The 16,887-nt window shown below is 55.1% G+C and overlaps 2 protein-coding genes across 2 annotated transcripts in view; one reads left to right on the top strand and one right to left on the bottom strand.

Moving 5' to 3' along the window:
* Positions 1-3,184, top strand: part of RCC2 (regulator of chromosome condensation 2) — a 26,882-nt gene extending 23,698 nt beyond the window's left edge. The window contains 6 exon segments of the mRNA XM_027668011.1: positions 480-660; positions 732-748; positions 750-838; positions 924-996; positions 1,124-1,201; positions 1,845-3,184. Of these exon segments, the coding sequence (XP_027523812.1) occupies positions 480-660; positions 732-748; positions 750-838; positions 924-996; positions 1,124-1,201; positions 1,845-1,949 (543 nt within the window). The 3' untranslated portion in view covers positions 1,950-3,184.
* Positions 3,185-5,852: 2,668 nt separating this feature from the next.
* On the bottom strand, positions 5,853-15,632 carry LOC113959192 (protein-arginine deiminase type-1-like). Its single transcript, XM_027668051.1, has 16 exons — positions 15,494-15,632; positions 11,289-11,466; positions 11,146-11,218; positions 10,970-11,031; positions 9,479-9,596; positions 9,274-9,399; positions 8,848-9,026; positions 8,672-8,775; positions 8,486-8,597; positions 8,297-8,404; positions 7,901-8,049; positions 7,636-7,780; positions 7,460-7,553; positions 7,129-7,208; positions 6,265-6,396; positions 5,853-6,186 (listed from the first exon to the last, which is right to left on the bottom strand). Exons 1-16 carry the CDS (start codon positions 15,583-15,585, stop codon positions 5,953-5,955), a joined length of 1,986 nt encoding a protein of 661 aa, XP_027523852.1. The 5' UTR covers positions 15,586-15,632; the 3' UTR covers positions 5,853-5,952.
* Positions 15,633-16,887: the final 1,255 nt, after the last annotated feature.

Here is a 16,887-nt window from a genome sequence, read left to right as displayed (position 1 = left end):
AATGAAGATTTGCAGCAGGAATTTAGGGATAAACCCTTGCAGTCTGCATTTAAGGATGAAGATTTGCACTCTGCATCTAAGGCTTGAAGCAGGAATTTAGGGATAAATCCTTGCAGCCTCTATTTAAGGATGCAGATTTGCAACCTGTGGACAAGGATAAATATTTGCAGCATTTCTTTAGGGTTTGGGACTTCCAGGGTGCCCAGAGAAGCTGTGGCTGCCCCATCCCTGGAAGTGTCCCAGGCCAGGTTGGACGGGGCTTGGAGCAGCCTGGGGTAGTGGGAGGTGTCCCTGCCCATGGCAAGGCGTGGAACAAGAGGGACTTTCCAGCTTTTCGTACCAATGCAAACCAGCTTGGGATTCTGTGATTCCATGAGGATAAATCCATGCCATTTGTTGCCCCTGCTGTGCCTTTCCCTGCACTGAGCTGCTCGGGTCTCAGCTGCTGACGCTGGGGGATGATGTTTTTGCACCCCCAGCTCGTCCTGGACTCCCAGAAACGCGTTTTCTCCTGGGGCTTTGGGGGCTATGGGCGCCTGGGCCACGCGGAGCAGAAGGACGAGATGGTGCCGCGGCTGGTGAAGCTCTTTGACTTCCCGGGCCGTGGAGCCGCCCAGATCTACGCGGGATACACCTGCTCCTTCGCCGTCAGCGAGACAGGTCAGCATTCCCGGGGTTCAGGGGGGTTGGGAGTGCTCAGGGGGGCCGTAACCTGACAGGCAATGTTGCAGGTGGCTTGTTCTTTTGGGGGGGCCACCAACACCTCCCGGGAGTCCACCATGTACCCCAAGGCCGTGCAGGACCTCTGCGGCTGGAAAATCCGCAGCCTGGCCTGTGGGTGAGTCCGATGAAACGTTCCCGTTCTGTGGGTTTTGGGGTGGTGGGAGGGCTCAGGGGCTCACCCTGCCTCACCCCCTCTGCAGGAAGAGCAGCATCATCGTGGCAGCTGACGAGAGCACCATCAGCTGGGGGCCCTCCCCCACCTTCGGGGAGTTGGTAAGGAGGGTTTCCTGGGGACCCCCGGCCCAGGGATACCCCAAAACCCCCCCAGGCAGTGGGAGGGACCGGCTACTTCCAGTGCCCACATTGACTCTGCCCCCTTTCCATGGGATGCTCTTGGCAGGGGTACGGAGACCACAAGCCCAAATCCTCGACAGCTGCGCAGGAGGTGAAGACCCTGGATGGGATCTACACGGAGCAGGTGAGGGGGAACCCCACAGGGGGCTGGGGGAGGGCACAGGGACCCCCTCCAATGGATGGGGCAGCTGAGGCCATGTACAGCTCATCACACCCAGGGGCTGTTGGAGGGAGGGCACAAAGAGCCCTCTCCTGAAATAAATGTGGGGCTGAGGCCGTGCACAGCTCAGTACACCCATGGGCTGCCAGAGGACACAAGGGGCCCTCCCTTTATATGAATGGGGCAGCTGAGGCTGTGCACAGCTCATCACACCCATGGGAGGCTGAGCAGAAGGTGCATGGACCCCTCTCTTCAATAGATCCGGTGGCTGAGGCCGTGCACAGATCAGCACACCTGTGGGGGTCTGAAGGGAGGACACGAGGAGGCCTCTCTTGAAATAAATATTGTAAAAAATGTGGTATCTGAGGCCATGCACAGCTCATCACACCCATGGGGTGCTGAACAGGAGGTGCATGGAGACCCCTCCCCTTTAAATAAACCTTTAAATGATCACAGTTGCTGAGGCCGTGCCCAGCTCATCACACCCATGGGGTTGTGGAAGGGGGGTATGGGGCCCTCCAGGTGTCCATGGTCCCCTTCCTCAGTGTCCTCTGTCCCTCCCCAGGTGTCCCTGGGCTGTGTCTCAGTGTCCCTGTCCCTTTTCCAGGTGGCCATGGGCTATGCCCACTCCCTGGTCATCGCCCGGGATGAATCGGATGCGGAGAAGGAGAAGCTGCGGAAGCTCCCCGAGTACAACCCCCGCACCATCTGAGGGCCCCCCAGACCCCCCAGTCCCGCTTTTCTAACCCCGCCGCCGTTCTCACTCCCTGTTCCCATTCCCAAAACCTTGGGGGGGGTTATTTCCACTGCCCCCCCAGCTTTTTGAGTTCCCGACCGTAGCAGGATCTTTTGGCACATCCAGGCTTGGTTTTGTAGGGTCTTGTTTTTAATTATTTGTATTTTATTTGTATTTTTCTGCATCCTTTTTTTTATTGTTTCCCATTTTCCCGGCCACAACTATCCCCGGCTGTGGGCTCAGGATCAAACTGGGGATCTGATCCCGGCTCGGGATCCCTTCAGGGCTTCAGGATCCCTAAAGAGCAGCTGCCAACGCCTCCTTTGGCCCCAGGATTCCCGTTTTTTTACCTGTTTTCCCTACTTTAGGTGCTATAATTTTTGGGATATCCCACACACAACCCTCCAGCATCCGGAGGGATCCAGGACTTGGATATCACCCCCCCACCCCCGCCAGGACCAACCCCATTCCCAGCATCATTCCGGGGCTCCCCTCCCCTCTGTCACAGGGAGATCTCAGGGATGAAGAGGGGAGTCCTGAAGGATTTTTTTCCTTGGAATTCTGAATTTCCTTTACTTCTTGCTCCTGATTTTGCCTGGGACCAGCCGGAATTCCCTCCTCCCCTGCCGTGCACTGTGCTGGAGAAACGAGGTGCCTTTTGGAGCAGAGCCCAGCTCTGCCTTCGGTCATTTCCAGTCTCATTTTATTTCAATTTTGCAAATGTTTAGACTTTCTTTGGAATTATTCCACAGTTTTTAGGTCCTTCCCACTCTCCTGCTGGATGCTCCGGGCCATGCTCACACCCAGGCAGGGAGTTTGCAGTAAAACAAAGGGGTTTTTTGGTCATTTCTGGGGGTCGGGTGGTTGTTTTGGGGTGTTTTGGGGGGTGTTAGAAAGGAAATATCCAGGCCAGGGGGAGCAGCTGGGCAGGAAAGGCCAATATTCCGCTTTTTTAGCAATATTTAGGATCTGGGGGGTTGTGGCACCAGCGGATGCCACAGCCCTGATAAAATGGGGGGGGGGGAATCACCAAACCCCCACTTTTACCCCCCGCAAAAGCCTCATTTGGGGTCATGGCTGCCAGCCGAGGCTTTCCAACCCCTGGAATGCTCTGGAAGCAGAAGGATCCGGGAAGATCCTGAGCAGAGAGGCCGGGGGGGCCGGGATGGGCTTGGGGGTTTTATATTTCTTGGAGTAAATGTTTCAATCAAGGCTGTCTCGTGTCCCCCCCGCGCCGGCCCCTCCACCCCCCTCGGGCTCCTCGTTCATCTCTTCCCTTCTCAAATTTTACGTTCCAAATCTCAATTTTTTTCATTTTTAAAATCTTCATTTTATAATTTTGAAATATTGATTTAATAATTTTTTTAAGCCCTTGTGTTTAAATTCTGAAATTTCAAATTGTTCATTTTGAAAGTTTAATTTTTTAATTTCTATTTTTAATTTTTTAAGTCCTAATTCTTTAATTTTAAGAATTTTAAATTTTGAAATTTTAATTTCAAAAAAACTAATTACAATTTTTAAATTTTTAAGTTCTAATTGTATCTATTTTTATCCTCGTTTTTAATTTTACATTTTTTAAATTACTGACATTTTTCTGTCTTACTTTAAAATTTTATTTTAAATTCCATTTTTATTTTACTTTACCTTGATGTTTTCATTGTTAGTTCTAATTTTATTGCTACTTTTATATTTTTCATTTCTATTTTTGCTTTTATGTTTTAATTTAGCCTAGTTTTTTCATTTTAGCTCTAATTTCTCTTTTTTAATTCTTTTAACTTATTTTTTATTTTCTATTTTTCGTCGTAATGTTTCTATTTCATCTTATTTTTTTAATTCCTGTAATTTTTAATTTACTCCTTTTTTACATTCTACTTTTGACTTTTCTATTTTTAAACTTTATTTTTTATCTCAATTTTTAATTTCAATTTTTGAATTTTCATCTTTATTTTCATATTTTTTCTTTTTTAACATTTTTAATTTTTTTATTTTTACCATTTGCTTTCAATTTTTTTTCATTTTTACTTCCTATGTTTTAATTTTTAAAAATTTACTTTTAATATATATATTTTTTTAAATAGTCACTTTTTACTTAAAACTTGAAATTTACCATTCCATTTGGGATTTTCCCATTTCCTTCCTTTCCCCCAAAGGCCCCACGAGCAGTTGCTGCTTTTTCCTCCCCCTGACAACCCCAATCCCTTCCATCAGGTGGCTCCAGCCTCCATCCCAAATATTCCTGCTCCAATTTGTCCCTTTGACATTCCGCAGGGTGGGAACTCTGGAATGTGCGGGAGTTCCTTGTGTGTGGGGGGTGACTCCATCGTGGACAAGGGAAGAGCTGTGGATCCACCTCTGGAATTCTCTAACCCCCAACATCCCGCTCGGCCTCGGGCAGGGATGGATTCCGTGAGTGGGTGAGGAGTTGGTTGGATGGTGCATCCGGAGGCTCGTGGGAACGGCTCCGAGTCCCGCTGAGCATCCCTGGCCATCCTGGAGCATCCCCATCCCTGAGCATCCCTGAGCATCCCCGAGCATCCCCGGTGTCCGTGTGTCCCCTCCCCGCACCCTCGGGAAGTTCCCGGCCAATCCCAGTCCAGGGAATGTGGATGTGCCGGAGGGCAGGAGCTCTGCAGAGGAGTCGGGACAGGCTGGATTCAGGGACAAGGGGGAGCGTCAACAGGGCCAAGTGCCGGGTCCTGAACCTGGGTCAGGACAAACCCCTGGAACGCTCCAGGCTGGAAAGCCGGGAAAGCCCTGGGGGTGCCGGTGGCAGCGGCCGGACACGACCCGGGTGTGCCCGGGGGGGCGAGAGGCCGATGGCCCCGGGCTGGGCCCGGCCCAGGGGGGCACAGGAACAGGGCAGGGCCCGTCCCTGTGCTGGGCACGGCCGGGGCACCTCCAGCCCCGGGGGCACCGCTGGGACCCTCCGGACAAGGAGGACCCAGAGGGGCTGGAGCGTGTGCAGGGAAGGGAACGGAGCTGGGAAGGGGCTGGAGCAGCAGAAGGGGCTGAGGGAGCTGGGGGGGCTCAGCCTGGAGAAAAGGAGGCTCAGGGGGGACCTTCTGGCTCTGCAACTCCCTGACAGGAGGAGGGAGTGTGGGGGGGTCGGGCTCTGCTCCTGGGCTGGACACATCCCATCCCAGAAACCTCCCCATGACCGGGGCTGATCCCCAGCGTGGGCAGAGGGCAGGGGGGAATTCTGCCCCTCTGGACCCCCCTGCAGAGCTGCTCCAGCCCTGGGAACAGCACAGGGAGGACATGGAGCTGCTGGAGAGAATCCAGAGGAGGCACCAAGAGGATCAGAGGGATGGAGCAGCTCTGAGATGGGGAAAGGCTGGGAGAGCTGGGATTGTTCAGCCTGGAGAAGAGAAGGGTCCAGGGAGACCTGAGAGCCCCTTCCAGAGCCTAAAGGGGCTCCAGGAGAGCTGGAGAGCGACTTTGGACAAGAGATAGAGGGACAGGACAAGGGAATGGCTTCTCACTGCCAGAGGACGGGGATAGATGGGATATTGGGAAGGAATCCTTCCCTGGGAGGGTGAGCAGACCCTGGCACAGGGTGCCCAGAGAAGCTGTGGCTGCCCCATCTCTGGAAGTGTCCAAGGCCAGGCTGGACAGGGCTTGGAGCAACCTGGGCTAGTGGAAGGTGTCCCTGCCCATGGCAGGGGGTGGGATGGGATGAGCATTAAGGTCCCAAACTGTTCCATGATTCCATGGTGATCTGTGCCTGTGGGATGTGCCCATGTGCATTTTGTCACTCACAGCAGGACAGGGACTCTGCAACCCCACTCACCACTATTTCCCCTCCCAGTTTAACCAGTTGAACATTAATTCCTGTGCTGGGAGAGCCACGACCCCCAGAAAATGTCCCCCAGCAAACTCTGAAGGAGCCACGGCCTGGTTTTAATTTGAACACTGAAGGCACTTGGAGGGGTGAGGGTGGGATTTGAGGAGGAGGAGGAGAGTTGGTGCTGAAGCCACTTCAGAGCTTCATGTTCCACCACTTGAAGGCGAAGGGCTTCCTGCGGACGTTGGTGCCACAATGGACCTCCCCGAGCCGGACGTGGTAGGAGAAATAGTCGTCGATGAAGGTGCAGGTGAGGCCCAGGGGCTCGAGCAGCTCCCGCACGCGCTGCTCCAGGCAGCACTGCCCGCCCACCATGGGCCCGAAGGGCTTGGGGATGCCCAGGTGCCTGCCCAGCACCAGCATGTTCACCTGCGGGGACAGACAGCGGGGTTGGCCACCCCAAACCCCCTGGGGGGGCAGGGCAGGGCCGGGGTGGGTCGTGGTTACCATGTCCGGGAAAAAGGCTTCGGCGTCACTGGAGAGCTCGTTCTGGCGGAAGAGCTGCGGGATGTCCACGATGTCCGGCTCGGCCAGGCCCAGCTCCCGCTTCAGCACATCCCTGTTCCAGCTGATGCAGCGCTGGAGGGACGGAGGGAGGAGCGGATGGAGAGTGGGGTGGAAGGAGGGAGGAATGGGTGGGTGGATGGAGGGATGGAGGGAAGGAGAGACAAAGGGATGGGGAGATGGAAGGACAAAGGGAGGGAAACAGGGATGGAGGGACAAAGATGGACAAAAGGATGGAGAGATGGAGGGATGAGGACATGGAGAGATAGAGGAATGAGGAGACGGAGAGACAAGGGAGGGGGAGATGGAGGAACAAAGAGATGGACAAAAGGGTGGAGAAATCAAGGTACAAAGGGAGGGAAAGATGGACAAAGGGATGGAGAGGTGGAGGGATAAGAACGTGGAGACATCAAGGGATAAAGAGAGGGATGGAGAGATGGAGGGACAAAGAGATGGGTGTTGGGATGGGCAGGCAGCGGAAGGAAGGGATGGGTGGATGGAGGGATGGAGAGGTGAATAGAGGGATGGAAGGAGGGAGGGGTGGGTGGATGGACAAGGGAATAGAGGGGTGGACACAGGGATGGGTGGGCAGATGGATAAAGGAATAGAGGGGTGGACACAGGGATGAGTGGGCAGATGGAGGGACAGAGAGAGGGATGGGTGGATGGAGAGACAGTAATGGAGAGATGGATGGAGAGGTGGGTGGACAATGGAGGGAGGGATGGGTGGAGGGATAGAGAGAGGGATGGAGGGACAGAAGGACATGGAGGGAGGGGTGGAAAGGAGCCACCTGCTCCCCTTCCTCACCTGGGCGTAAGAATTGAATTTCCGGAGTCCTTCGTCGGCCAGAATCTCATTTATTGTCGGCTTGTGCACCTCCTCCAGCCCTGCAGCATGGAGAGCCAGGTAGGAATTCCTCCTCAGAACATTTGGATGGAACTGCCGGCTGATCCAGAAGCTCCCCCATTTCAGGGGCACTGGCATCTCCAGCCCCACCCGGGAAATCAAATCCGTGCAGCTTTTCATTAACTCCACTCAATTCTGCCCCCACTTTCAGGGCACATCCTTCCCCCCATAAAATTTTGCAGGAAAAAGGGAAAACAAGCCCATCAACCCCCATTTTCCATCCTCCCCTTACCCTGGAACATCACAGCCTCTCCATATCCCTCCTCTTGCTTCTTCTTGAGGAGCTGGTAGCAGGCGCTGGGACTGGCCAGGAGCAGCCGGAATCCCTGCGGAGGGAGATGGGAGGGGTTTTTTGGGGGGGTTATAAAGGTTCCACCACACTTTTCCCCCCACCTCGGGATCCGTTACCTTCCTATCAGGAGCGGGGACAAAGCTGAGGAACTCATCCACGTGGCCGACAACGAGCCAGTCCGAGTACAGCTCCACGGGCACCTGCACCTTCTGGGCAACCAGGAAATCCTTGACAGCTCTCGCCATCCGCCGGCCGCCGTACCTGGGGGGACGAGGGGGGCACTCACAGTCTGGGGTGCCCAAGGGGATGCTCTGCCCACAACCAACCTCAAAGCAGCATAAAACCCCATTTTTGGGGGTTTTACTCTGTCCTGTGTCTCACCTGGGGAAGCTGCTCCCGACCAGGATGCGGCCCAGGGGGTACTCCTTGCCCCGCACCTTTACGGGAGGGCTCACCTCCAAATTCCCAAAGGAATCGAGGCTGGTAGTTCCCTCTGGAGCTTGTCGGGCCACGTAGCCAAAATCAGGGCCCTGGAAGGGGAAAAGGGAGGAGATCAGAACCATTGGACTCGAGCCTTGTGGGTCCCTCCCAGCTCAGCAGCTTCTGTGACAACTGAAGAAATGAAGCTGTGAGCACCTGAAGTGCAGTGCTCCCAAATCACCCCGAGCTGGCTCTTCCCAGCCCAAAAATGCAAGAAATAAATAGATTTATCCTCCTTTTTACGGGTTTGCAAAGCTTTTTGCCTCGCTGGGAAGGGAGGAGGAAGGGGCTGGGTACCAGGATCCTCTTGATGGGGAAATCCTTCAGCTCCCTGTCCCGGGGAGAGTCGAAGACAACGGGGAAGGTCTTGTGAGGGGCTTGAACGTAGCCAAACTCAACCTCGTCCTGGAGAAGGGATGGAGAAGGTGGAGGAGAGCCCTCCTGGAGCTGCTGTGTGGAGGGTGGGGTGGGCACCCCCGCACCCACCTGGATCCAGCGGTCCTGGCGGTTCTCGACCAGCGGGCACACGGTGAGCGGGCACTGGGCCTTCTCAGCCACGGCCCTCACGGCCTCCACAAAACCCTCATTGTCACCCGTGCTGGCAAGAAACACGGGATTTGGGAGCTGATCCGGCACCAGACAGGGCTCGGCCACCCACCCAACAACACCCACCTGCAGACAAAGACCTCCAGCGGCGCCAGAGTGTTGGGGGTCATGATCCACGGGGCCACGCGGAAAACCACGGTGTCGGTGAAGATGGGGGTCTCCAGGAGATCCTGGGAGGGGGGACACACCGTCTGGGCTCTGCTCCCCCTGCTCTGGCTCCTCCCAACCCCCACAGGCGGTACCTTCTCAGGGCTCTCCAGCAGCGTGACGTGGAAAGTCACCCGGCCAGAGAAGCTGGTGTCAGGGAAAGCGAGTCCCTCCACGTAGAAGACACTTTCCTCCTGGTGCCGGCTGGGTTTGACGGTGTAGGAGAGTTTGGAGCGCCCCAGCACGTGTTTGTACTCCTCCAGCTCCACACTGTCTGTGAGTACAAGCCCCCCAAACAGTCACCCTTTCCTGCAGCCTTTCAACCCTTTTTTTGCCCAAAACCTTCCAAAAACTCATATTTAACCCCATGGTGGAAAAAATCCCCCCGTGCATTGAATAAACCTGCCCCCATGGGACACAGGGGGGTGTTGCAGGAGTGAGGCTTGTTCTGCTGCAAGGGTTTGGCCTGGACCCTGGTAATTTGGGGGGTCTGTGCCCCCAGTCCCGTGCTGGACACTCACTGCCGCCGTAGAAAACTCCGACTTTGTCGGCGTCGCTGAAATCCACGTGCAGGAGCAGCCGGTGGGTGGCAAAGATGGTGCGGGGCCCTCGTGTCCTCAGCACCATCTGGGACATGTCCTTCAGGTCTGGGGGGGAAAGGGTGTTAGGAAGGAAAATTGAGAGGAAAAATAGGAGAACGAGGGGTTCTTTGGGGCGCAGGGGCACCGTCGTAGGAGCGGATTTCCGTGTCCCGGTTATCCGGAGTCTCGGCCTTGGGATCGTCGCGGTCGCAGTTGACCAGCAGGATGGCCCCGTGTCCGTCCGGACCCCACTTCCACTTGTCCTGGGGGGACACAAAGCAGGGTGGGGATGTCACCAAATCCCCTCATGCTGGGTTGGTGTCCCAGGGTTTGGCAGAGGGGGTTTAGGGGGTGGGTTGTGAGAATCTGCCAGAAGCTTCCCCCGTGTCCGTGGAGCCAATTCCAGCTGCTCCAGGACGGACCCGCCACTGGCCAAGGCTGAGCCCAGCAGGGATGGTGGGAACCCCTCTGGAGTGACACAGCTAAGGAGGAAAAGGTTCTTGTGCAGATGGAATCGAGTGCAGAGAGGAGAGGAACGGGAATGTGTGAGAGGAACAGCTCTGCAGAGCCCAGGGCAGGAGCAGGGACAGGAACTGCTCCAGGGGCCAGAGCTGGGATTCCCCTGAGATTCCATGGGGAAGCCCAGGGAGAGGCAGCTGAGCCCCTGCAGCCCAGGGAGAGCCAGGATGGATCATGGATCCACCTGCAGTCCAGGATGGATCATGGATCCACCTGTAGCCCAGGGAAGGCCAGGATGGATCATGGATCCAGCTGCAGTCCAGGATGGATCATGGATCCAGCTGCAGTCCAGGACGGATCATGGATCCAGCTGCAGCCCAGGATGGATCATGGATCCAGCTGCAGTCCAGGACGGATCATGGATCCAGCTGCAGCCCAGGATGGATCATGGATCCAGCTGCAGCCTGGGGAGGAGCCCACACGGAACAGGGGGATGCCCAGGACAGGCTGTGACCCCGTGGGAAGCCCAGGCTGGAGCAGGGTCCTGGCAGGATCCATGGATCCCTGGGGAGAGGTTTCCTGGAGGGACTTGTGGCCCTGTGGGGACCCGTGTTGGAGCAGTTCCTGAAGGACTGACCCCGTGGAAAAGTGACCCCTGTGGCAGCAGCTCCTGGAGAACTGTTGCCATGGGATGGACTCAGGCTGGAGGAGTCCCCGGGGAACTGTCTCCGTGGGAAGGACCCCAGGGAGCAGCGGAAGGGCTCCGACTGCTCTCCCTGAGCAGGGGCAGCAACAACGTGGGATGGACCGACCCGACCCCATTCCCGACCCCATTCCCGTCTCCCTGCGCCCCCGGAGGGAGGAGGGAGAGCTGGGGAAGGAGGGAGGGGGGGGAAGGGGTTTTTAGGGTGGGTTTCACTTCTCATTCTCCTGCTCTGTTTTTGTCAGCAATAATCCAGTTCCTGTCCCCAGTCTGGGTCTGGTTCCCAGGAGGTGATGGGGGAGGGATCTCTCCCACTCCTGATCCCGGTCCCCGACCCTTTGTGATGTTTTCTCCTCTGTCTACTTGCAGAGGCAGCGACAGAGCAGCTTTGGGGGGTACCTGGGTCCCCCCAGGGCCAACCCACCACCCCCACCCCTCCCCCCGATCCCGAGGGTGTGCCCTCCCCGTTCCCACCTTGTCCAGCAGCGTCCTGCTCACGGCTCCGCTGCGGCTGATGTCGGTGTCCAGGGAGACCTCTGCGGGAACAGGGACCATGGGGCCGAGGGGAAACCCCCCCAGGGGCACAGTTTGGAGGTGTCCTCCTCAGAAGCCCCCAGGAGGGCACGGTTTGGGGGTGTCCCCCCACTTACCCACGCAGGTGAGGTACACCGTCGCCCTGCCCACGGGGACGGCTCCGTCCTCCCCGAAGTAGGAGATCCTGACCTGCAGGGAGGAGCAGGAGCTCGGCACCGTCCCGGCACACCCCCGGCCCCACCGGAGCCCCAGCACCCACCTTCTCGTCCCCCACGTCCTTGCTGACGGTGTCCATGGCCACCTGCACCTCGTGGGTGTCCAGGGGCCAGCGGCACACGCTGGAGGGCAGTTTGGTGCTCTGGGAGTCGTGGACCACGTAGAGCTTCACCCCCGCCGAGCCCTGCACGTGGAAGGCCACGGCGTCCTTGGGAGCAGAGCTGGGAGGGGTGGGAAGCACAGTGAGAGCCCCATGGGGGGGATTCCTGGAATATTGGTCATGAGCAGCGAGGGGAAACGCTGGTGTGGGCAGGGAGGCCGGTGGGGTGCCAGGAATTGTGAGGCAAGGAGAGGGAAAAGTGGATTGTCCCTAGAAAATGCAAGTGCAACAAGGGCTGGGGGGTGAATTTGGGGTAGATCTTTCAATATGGAACAAATCCCGACATTTAGCACAGCCCCAAGGGGTGCAAAACGCAATGAATCCTGAAAAATGAAAGTACAACGAGTGCTGGGGTGTTGAACTGGGAAAAATCCTTCAGTATGGAACAAACCCTGAAGTTTAGAGCAGCACTGAGTCCTGAAAAATGCAGCTAATCCTGGAAAACGCAATGGCAACAAGTGTTGGGGGGTGAATTCGGGGTCAATCCTTCGGTATGGAACAAATCCTGACATTTGGAATAGCAACAGGTGGTGCAAAAATGCAATTAATTCTGGAAAATGCGAGTGTCAGAAGTGCTGTGATATGAAATTGGGATAAACCCTTCAATATGGAACAAATCCTGAGGTTTAGAATTGCAGCAGGTTCTGAAAAATGCAATGGCAACAAGTCCTGAGATATGAAAGTAGGATAAATCCTTCAATATGGAAAAAAATCCTACAACTCAGAGGGGCAAAAAGTCCTGAAAAATCCAAATAACCATGAGAAATGCAACTGCCACAAGCCCTTTGAGAAGAAATTGGGATAAATCCTTCAATATGGAACAAATCCTGACATTTAGAATGGAAACAAGACCTGAAAAATTCAATTACCAATGGAAAATGCAACTTCAACAAGGCCTAGAATATGAAACTGGGATAAGTCCTTCAACATGGAACAAATCCTGCAATTTAGAATTGCAGCAAGTCCTGAAAAATGCAACTGCAACAAGCCCTGTCACAGGATATTGGGCTAAATCCCTCAACATGGAACAAATCCTGCAATTGAGAATTACAACAAGTCCTGGAAAATCAGAGAATCACCAAATCAACTGGGTTGGAAAAGATCTCCAAGGTCATCCAGCCCAACCCTGGATCCAACCCCGCCGTGGTTCCCAGCCCATGGCACTGATGCCACATCCAGTCTCACCTTCAACACCTCCAGGGACGATGACTCCAAACCTCCCTGCCCAGCCCATTCCAACGGCTGAGCACTCTCTGTAAGAATTCCTTCCCAATATCCAACCTAAACCTCCCCTGGCACAGCTCAAGACCCAGTCCTCTTGTCCTACTGCTGCTTCCTGGGAGCAGAGCCAGACCCCCACCTGGCTACAACCTCCTGTCAGGGACTTGCAGAGAGTCAGGAGGTCTCCCCTGAGCCTCCTCTTCTCCAGCCTCAACACCCCCAGCTCCCTCAGCCTCTCCTCACACCACTTGTGCTCCACTCCCTTCCCCAGCCTCGCTGCTCTTCTCTGCACCTGCTCCAGCCCCTCCAGGGCCTTCCCCAACTCAGGGGCCCAAAGCTGGACACAGCACTCCAGGGGTGGCCTCACCAGCGCTCAGTCCAGGCCAACAATCACTGCCCTGCTCCTGCTGACACACTCTTCCTCAGCCAGGCCAGGATCCATTGGCCCTCTTGTCCCCCAGGTGTCACCTGCAGATTTGCTGATGATACACTCAATCCCCTCACCCAGATCATCAATAAAGATGTTAAACAGGACTGGGCCCAGCACTGATCCCTGGGGACACCACTGGTGATGGATCCCAACTGGATGCAGCTCCATCCCCATCACTCTCCGGGCCCGGCCCTCAGCCAGTTCCTGACCCAGCCCAGAGTGCCCCTGTCCACGCCTTTTCCAGGATTATCCCAAGGGAGATGGTGTCCAAGGCTGTGCTGAAGTCCAGGCAGACACATCCACACCTTCCCCTCACCCACCAGACATAAAAGGAGTTCAGGTTGGTCAGGCAGGACCTGCCCCTCCTGAACCCTTGCTGGCTGGGTCTGATCCCTTGTCCATCCTGTGGGTGCTCTGGGATTGCACTCAGGATGACCTGCTCCATGACCTTGCCAGGCACTGAGCTCAGGCTGACAGCCCTGGAGTATCCCAGGTCCTCCTTGCAGCCCTTTTTGTGGATGGGTGTGAGGAAGCTGTAAAACACCACAGCCTTTTCCTCATCTTTGCTGACTCTGTTCCGTCCCTGCCCAACCAAGCACGGACGTTTTCCTTGCCCCTCCTTTTTCTATTGGTGGATTTGTGGAAGCACTTCTTGTTATCCCTGGTAGAAGTGGCAAGATCGAGTTCAAATTGTGCCTTTGTCTCCCTAATTTTCTTCCCATGTGACCTGACTATATTCCTAAACTCTTCATGAGTATTCACGAAACACAACTGCAAAGAGTCCTGCGGTGTATAATTGTGATAAATCCCTCAAAGTGCAGCAAATTCCGCAAATTAGAGTTGTACAAAGTCCTGGAAAATGCAGCGGATCCTAGAAAATGTAACTGCAACAAGTCCTGGGATATGAAACTGTGATAAATCCTTCAATATGGAACAAATCCCAATATTTAGAATGGTAAAAAGTCCTGAAAAAAAAGAACTACTCCTCAAAAATGTAAATTTATCAAGGCCTGAGGTATGAAATTGGGATAAATCCTCCAATATGGAACAAATCCTGCAACAAGTCACACAAAATGCAACGAATTCTGGACCCTGCAGTCACACCAAATCCCTCAATGGGCACCAAATCCCACAAAACTGGATTACAGCCAATCCTGCAAAAGGCAATTGCACCAAATCCCACCAAAGGCGATTAGGGAAAGTCCTGCCGGAGGCAACGAGCCCTGGAAAAGGCAACGGGAACAAACCTCGGGATCTTGGTGGCAGCAAACCCTCAGTAGGCACGAAATCCAGGAATATCCCATTGCAGGAAGTGCTGAAAATGCAACCAATCCCCTAATGGGAAATGGCAACAAATCCCATAAAATTAATGGCAATAGTTCCCCCAAAATGCCCCAAATCTTGCAATATTTGTGACAAGAAATTTTGAAAAATGCCACAAAAAATGCAATTATGACAATTTTTTCATTTTAATCTTATTTTTTCCTTTCTAATGTTTGCTTTCAAAGTTTTGTATTTTGAAATTTTAACATTTATCTTTTTTTAATTTAATTTCTTGGGGTTTATTTACAACATTTCATGGCAAAAATTTTCATTTCAGTTTTTGATTTTCACTTTCCTTTCATTTCATTCCTTTACCCAAAGCGTTGGGTTGTGAAGCCCAGCTGTGAGAAATCCTGAGATATCCCATCCCAGCACAACTCTGGAGCTGTTTGGGGTGGATTTTTCCCGCGGGCATCCCAAATATTCGCATTTCTGCCAGCAACGAGCCCTGACTGGCCACATCCCTTAAGAACGAAGCAAAACTTCGATGGTTGGGCAGGTTGGAGCTCGTTTCACTCCTCAAGAGGCCGCGGGCAATGGGCCCAGGAGCGCGAATCCTGACCCGGGAGAAGGAAAACACGGATCCATCCCTCGGGAAGAGGGGAAAACGCACCCCGGGGCCAGCGGGAGAGGCCGGGATGCTCCCGGCAGGGCGTTTGGAGGCGTTCAGGAAAATAAACCCCCCCAAGCTGCTGCGGCCTGAGCCGGGTTTTAAAGGGACCTAAAAGCAAAACCTGCTTCTGGAAAAGCTCCCGAATTGTTTGGGCTGGAGCCAAGGAAACGGTGGCAGGAGGTGACGCCCGGCCGGCCCCGCCGCGATGGTTTCGCTCTCCACATCCCTCCAAAACACGGAAATATTTATCAGTTTTCAGGTGGATCCCGGCCAGGATGTGAAACTCGGCGTTAAAGCTGCCACAGGGGCTTTTTGCAGCCCAAAATTCCCCCGGGAGGGGTCTCTGTCCCGCTGCGATAGTCGGAGCATCCCCTTCCCCGGTATCCCCTGGCAACACCCCCGACAGCAGCATCGCCCCCTCCCCGCTCTGGGCTATTTTTACTCGTTGATCAGCGGGATAAAAGAGGTTACGAAAGCAGACGGGACGTTCCCTGCGCTTACCATCGGATATCCAGGGAGAGCTCCGTGCCCAGCACGCACACGGTGCTGGTGGGGTGCTGGACGGACAGCTGGACACGGCGCTGCTGGGCCATCGCGGCGGCCCCAGGAGCACCCTCGGGTGCTGCGCAGGCTGGCACGAGGGGATTTATAAAGCCTGGCCGCTGGGAGGGGATCAGCCAAAGCCCGGTTTAATCCCACCTCCGGGTTGGGCGTGCGCGGGGTCCGGCCGCGCTTCCCGGCGGGGGAGAGGGAATCGCTGCGGGGGGAAGCGAACCCCGAGACACCCCCGGGGGGAGCGGCGGCTTCTAAGAAGCCCAGGGGTGGGGTTCGCTTTCCCGTTAGCACAACGAAACGCTGATGCGAGCGGTCACCCTTAAACCCACGCCGTGAAATATTCAGGGCGACACCGGAGCCGAGCTGGGGTTGTGCCAGCGCAGCGCTCGGGGGGGGCTGATTCCTCCCTCTGAAGGGTTTCATTTGTTTAGCTGGAACAATTGCCTTTCATTCTTATTTTAGACCAGGGTTGAAGGTGCTCGCCCCGTCCTCCGGGTGCCGCGAGGGGTGGGGATGTCACCTGAGGGAGGCCTGACCCCCGGCGGGTTTAATCGCCTTTGTTTTAATTAAATCCTCGTCTCGGCGTGGGAGAGCCCGTTGTCCCGCAGCTGTTCCACCGCCACCTCCCCACGGGGTCACGCGCCGCTGGAATTTAATATCCCTCCTCAGGCCTCGGCAAACTCAGCAGCGTTTCACAGGGAAAATAGGCTCAGAAAGCGGCTTTTTGGGCAAAAAGAGGGATGTGTGACCCTTTTGGGAGCGTCCCCTCCCCAGATCCTCCCGCACCGTTTGCTGCGTGGCAGGAGTTTGAAGTGGAGGTGCTGTTACACCTCTAAAACATTCCTAGGAAAGCAAATTGGCCAAAATAAGTGGGTTTAGCCCCAGAATAGCTCCCGAGGTTGCTCAGGGCTGAGCCGTGCCCGGGGCACGGGTTGGTTTCAGTTCCTCGTGCCAGGCACAGGGAAACGCCGCGCTCCGCTGGCGATGAAAGGAGGGAGACAAAGAGCGGCCGGGCTGAAGGAGACGGAAATTTTCTCCTTGAAAAGGTGTCAGATGATCTGGATGAGGAGGGGAGGGCTCTGCCTCCACGCCGGGAGCCGGGGGGTGCCCAGCAGAAGGTGGTTTTTGGCCAACACAGGGAATTTGGGAGGGGATTATCAGCTCCAAACCTGCGATGTGGGACTGTAAGACCCTTTAGCAGTGGGGGGGTCTGAACACACCAGAGCAGCCTCTTTGTCCCGGGTTGTCTCCCATAAACCCCCACCCTGCTCCTGACACAGACCTACGTGCTTAAAAACAAAGTTCAAAGGACATTGCCAAGCCAAGAGCAGAGGAAGGAA

Source organism: Corapipo altera, unplaced genomic scaffold (genome assembly GCF_003945725.1).
Source record: "Corapipo altera isolate COAL_440 unplaced genomic scaffold, ASM394572v1 80, whole genome shotgun sequence".
NCBI classification, from domain to species: Eukaryota; Metazoa; Chordata; class Aves; order Passeriformes; family Pipridae; genus Corapipo; species Corapipo altera.
Note: the sequence above shows the minus strand (reverse complement) of the source record. Positions and strands in the feature narration are given on the sequence as shown.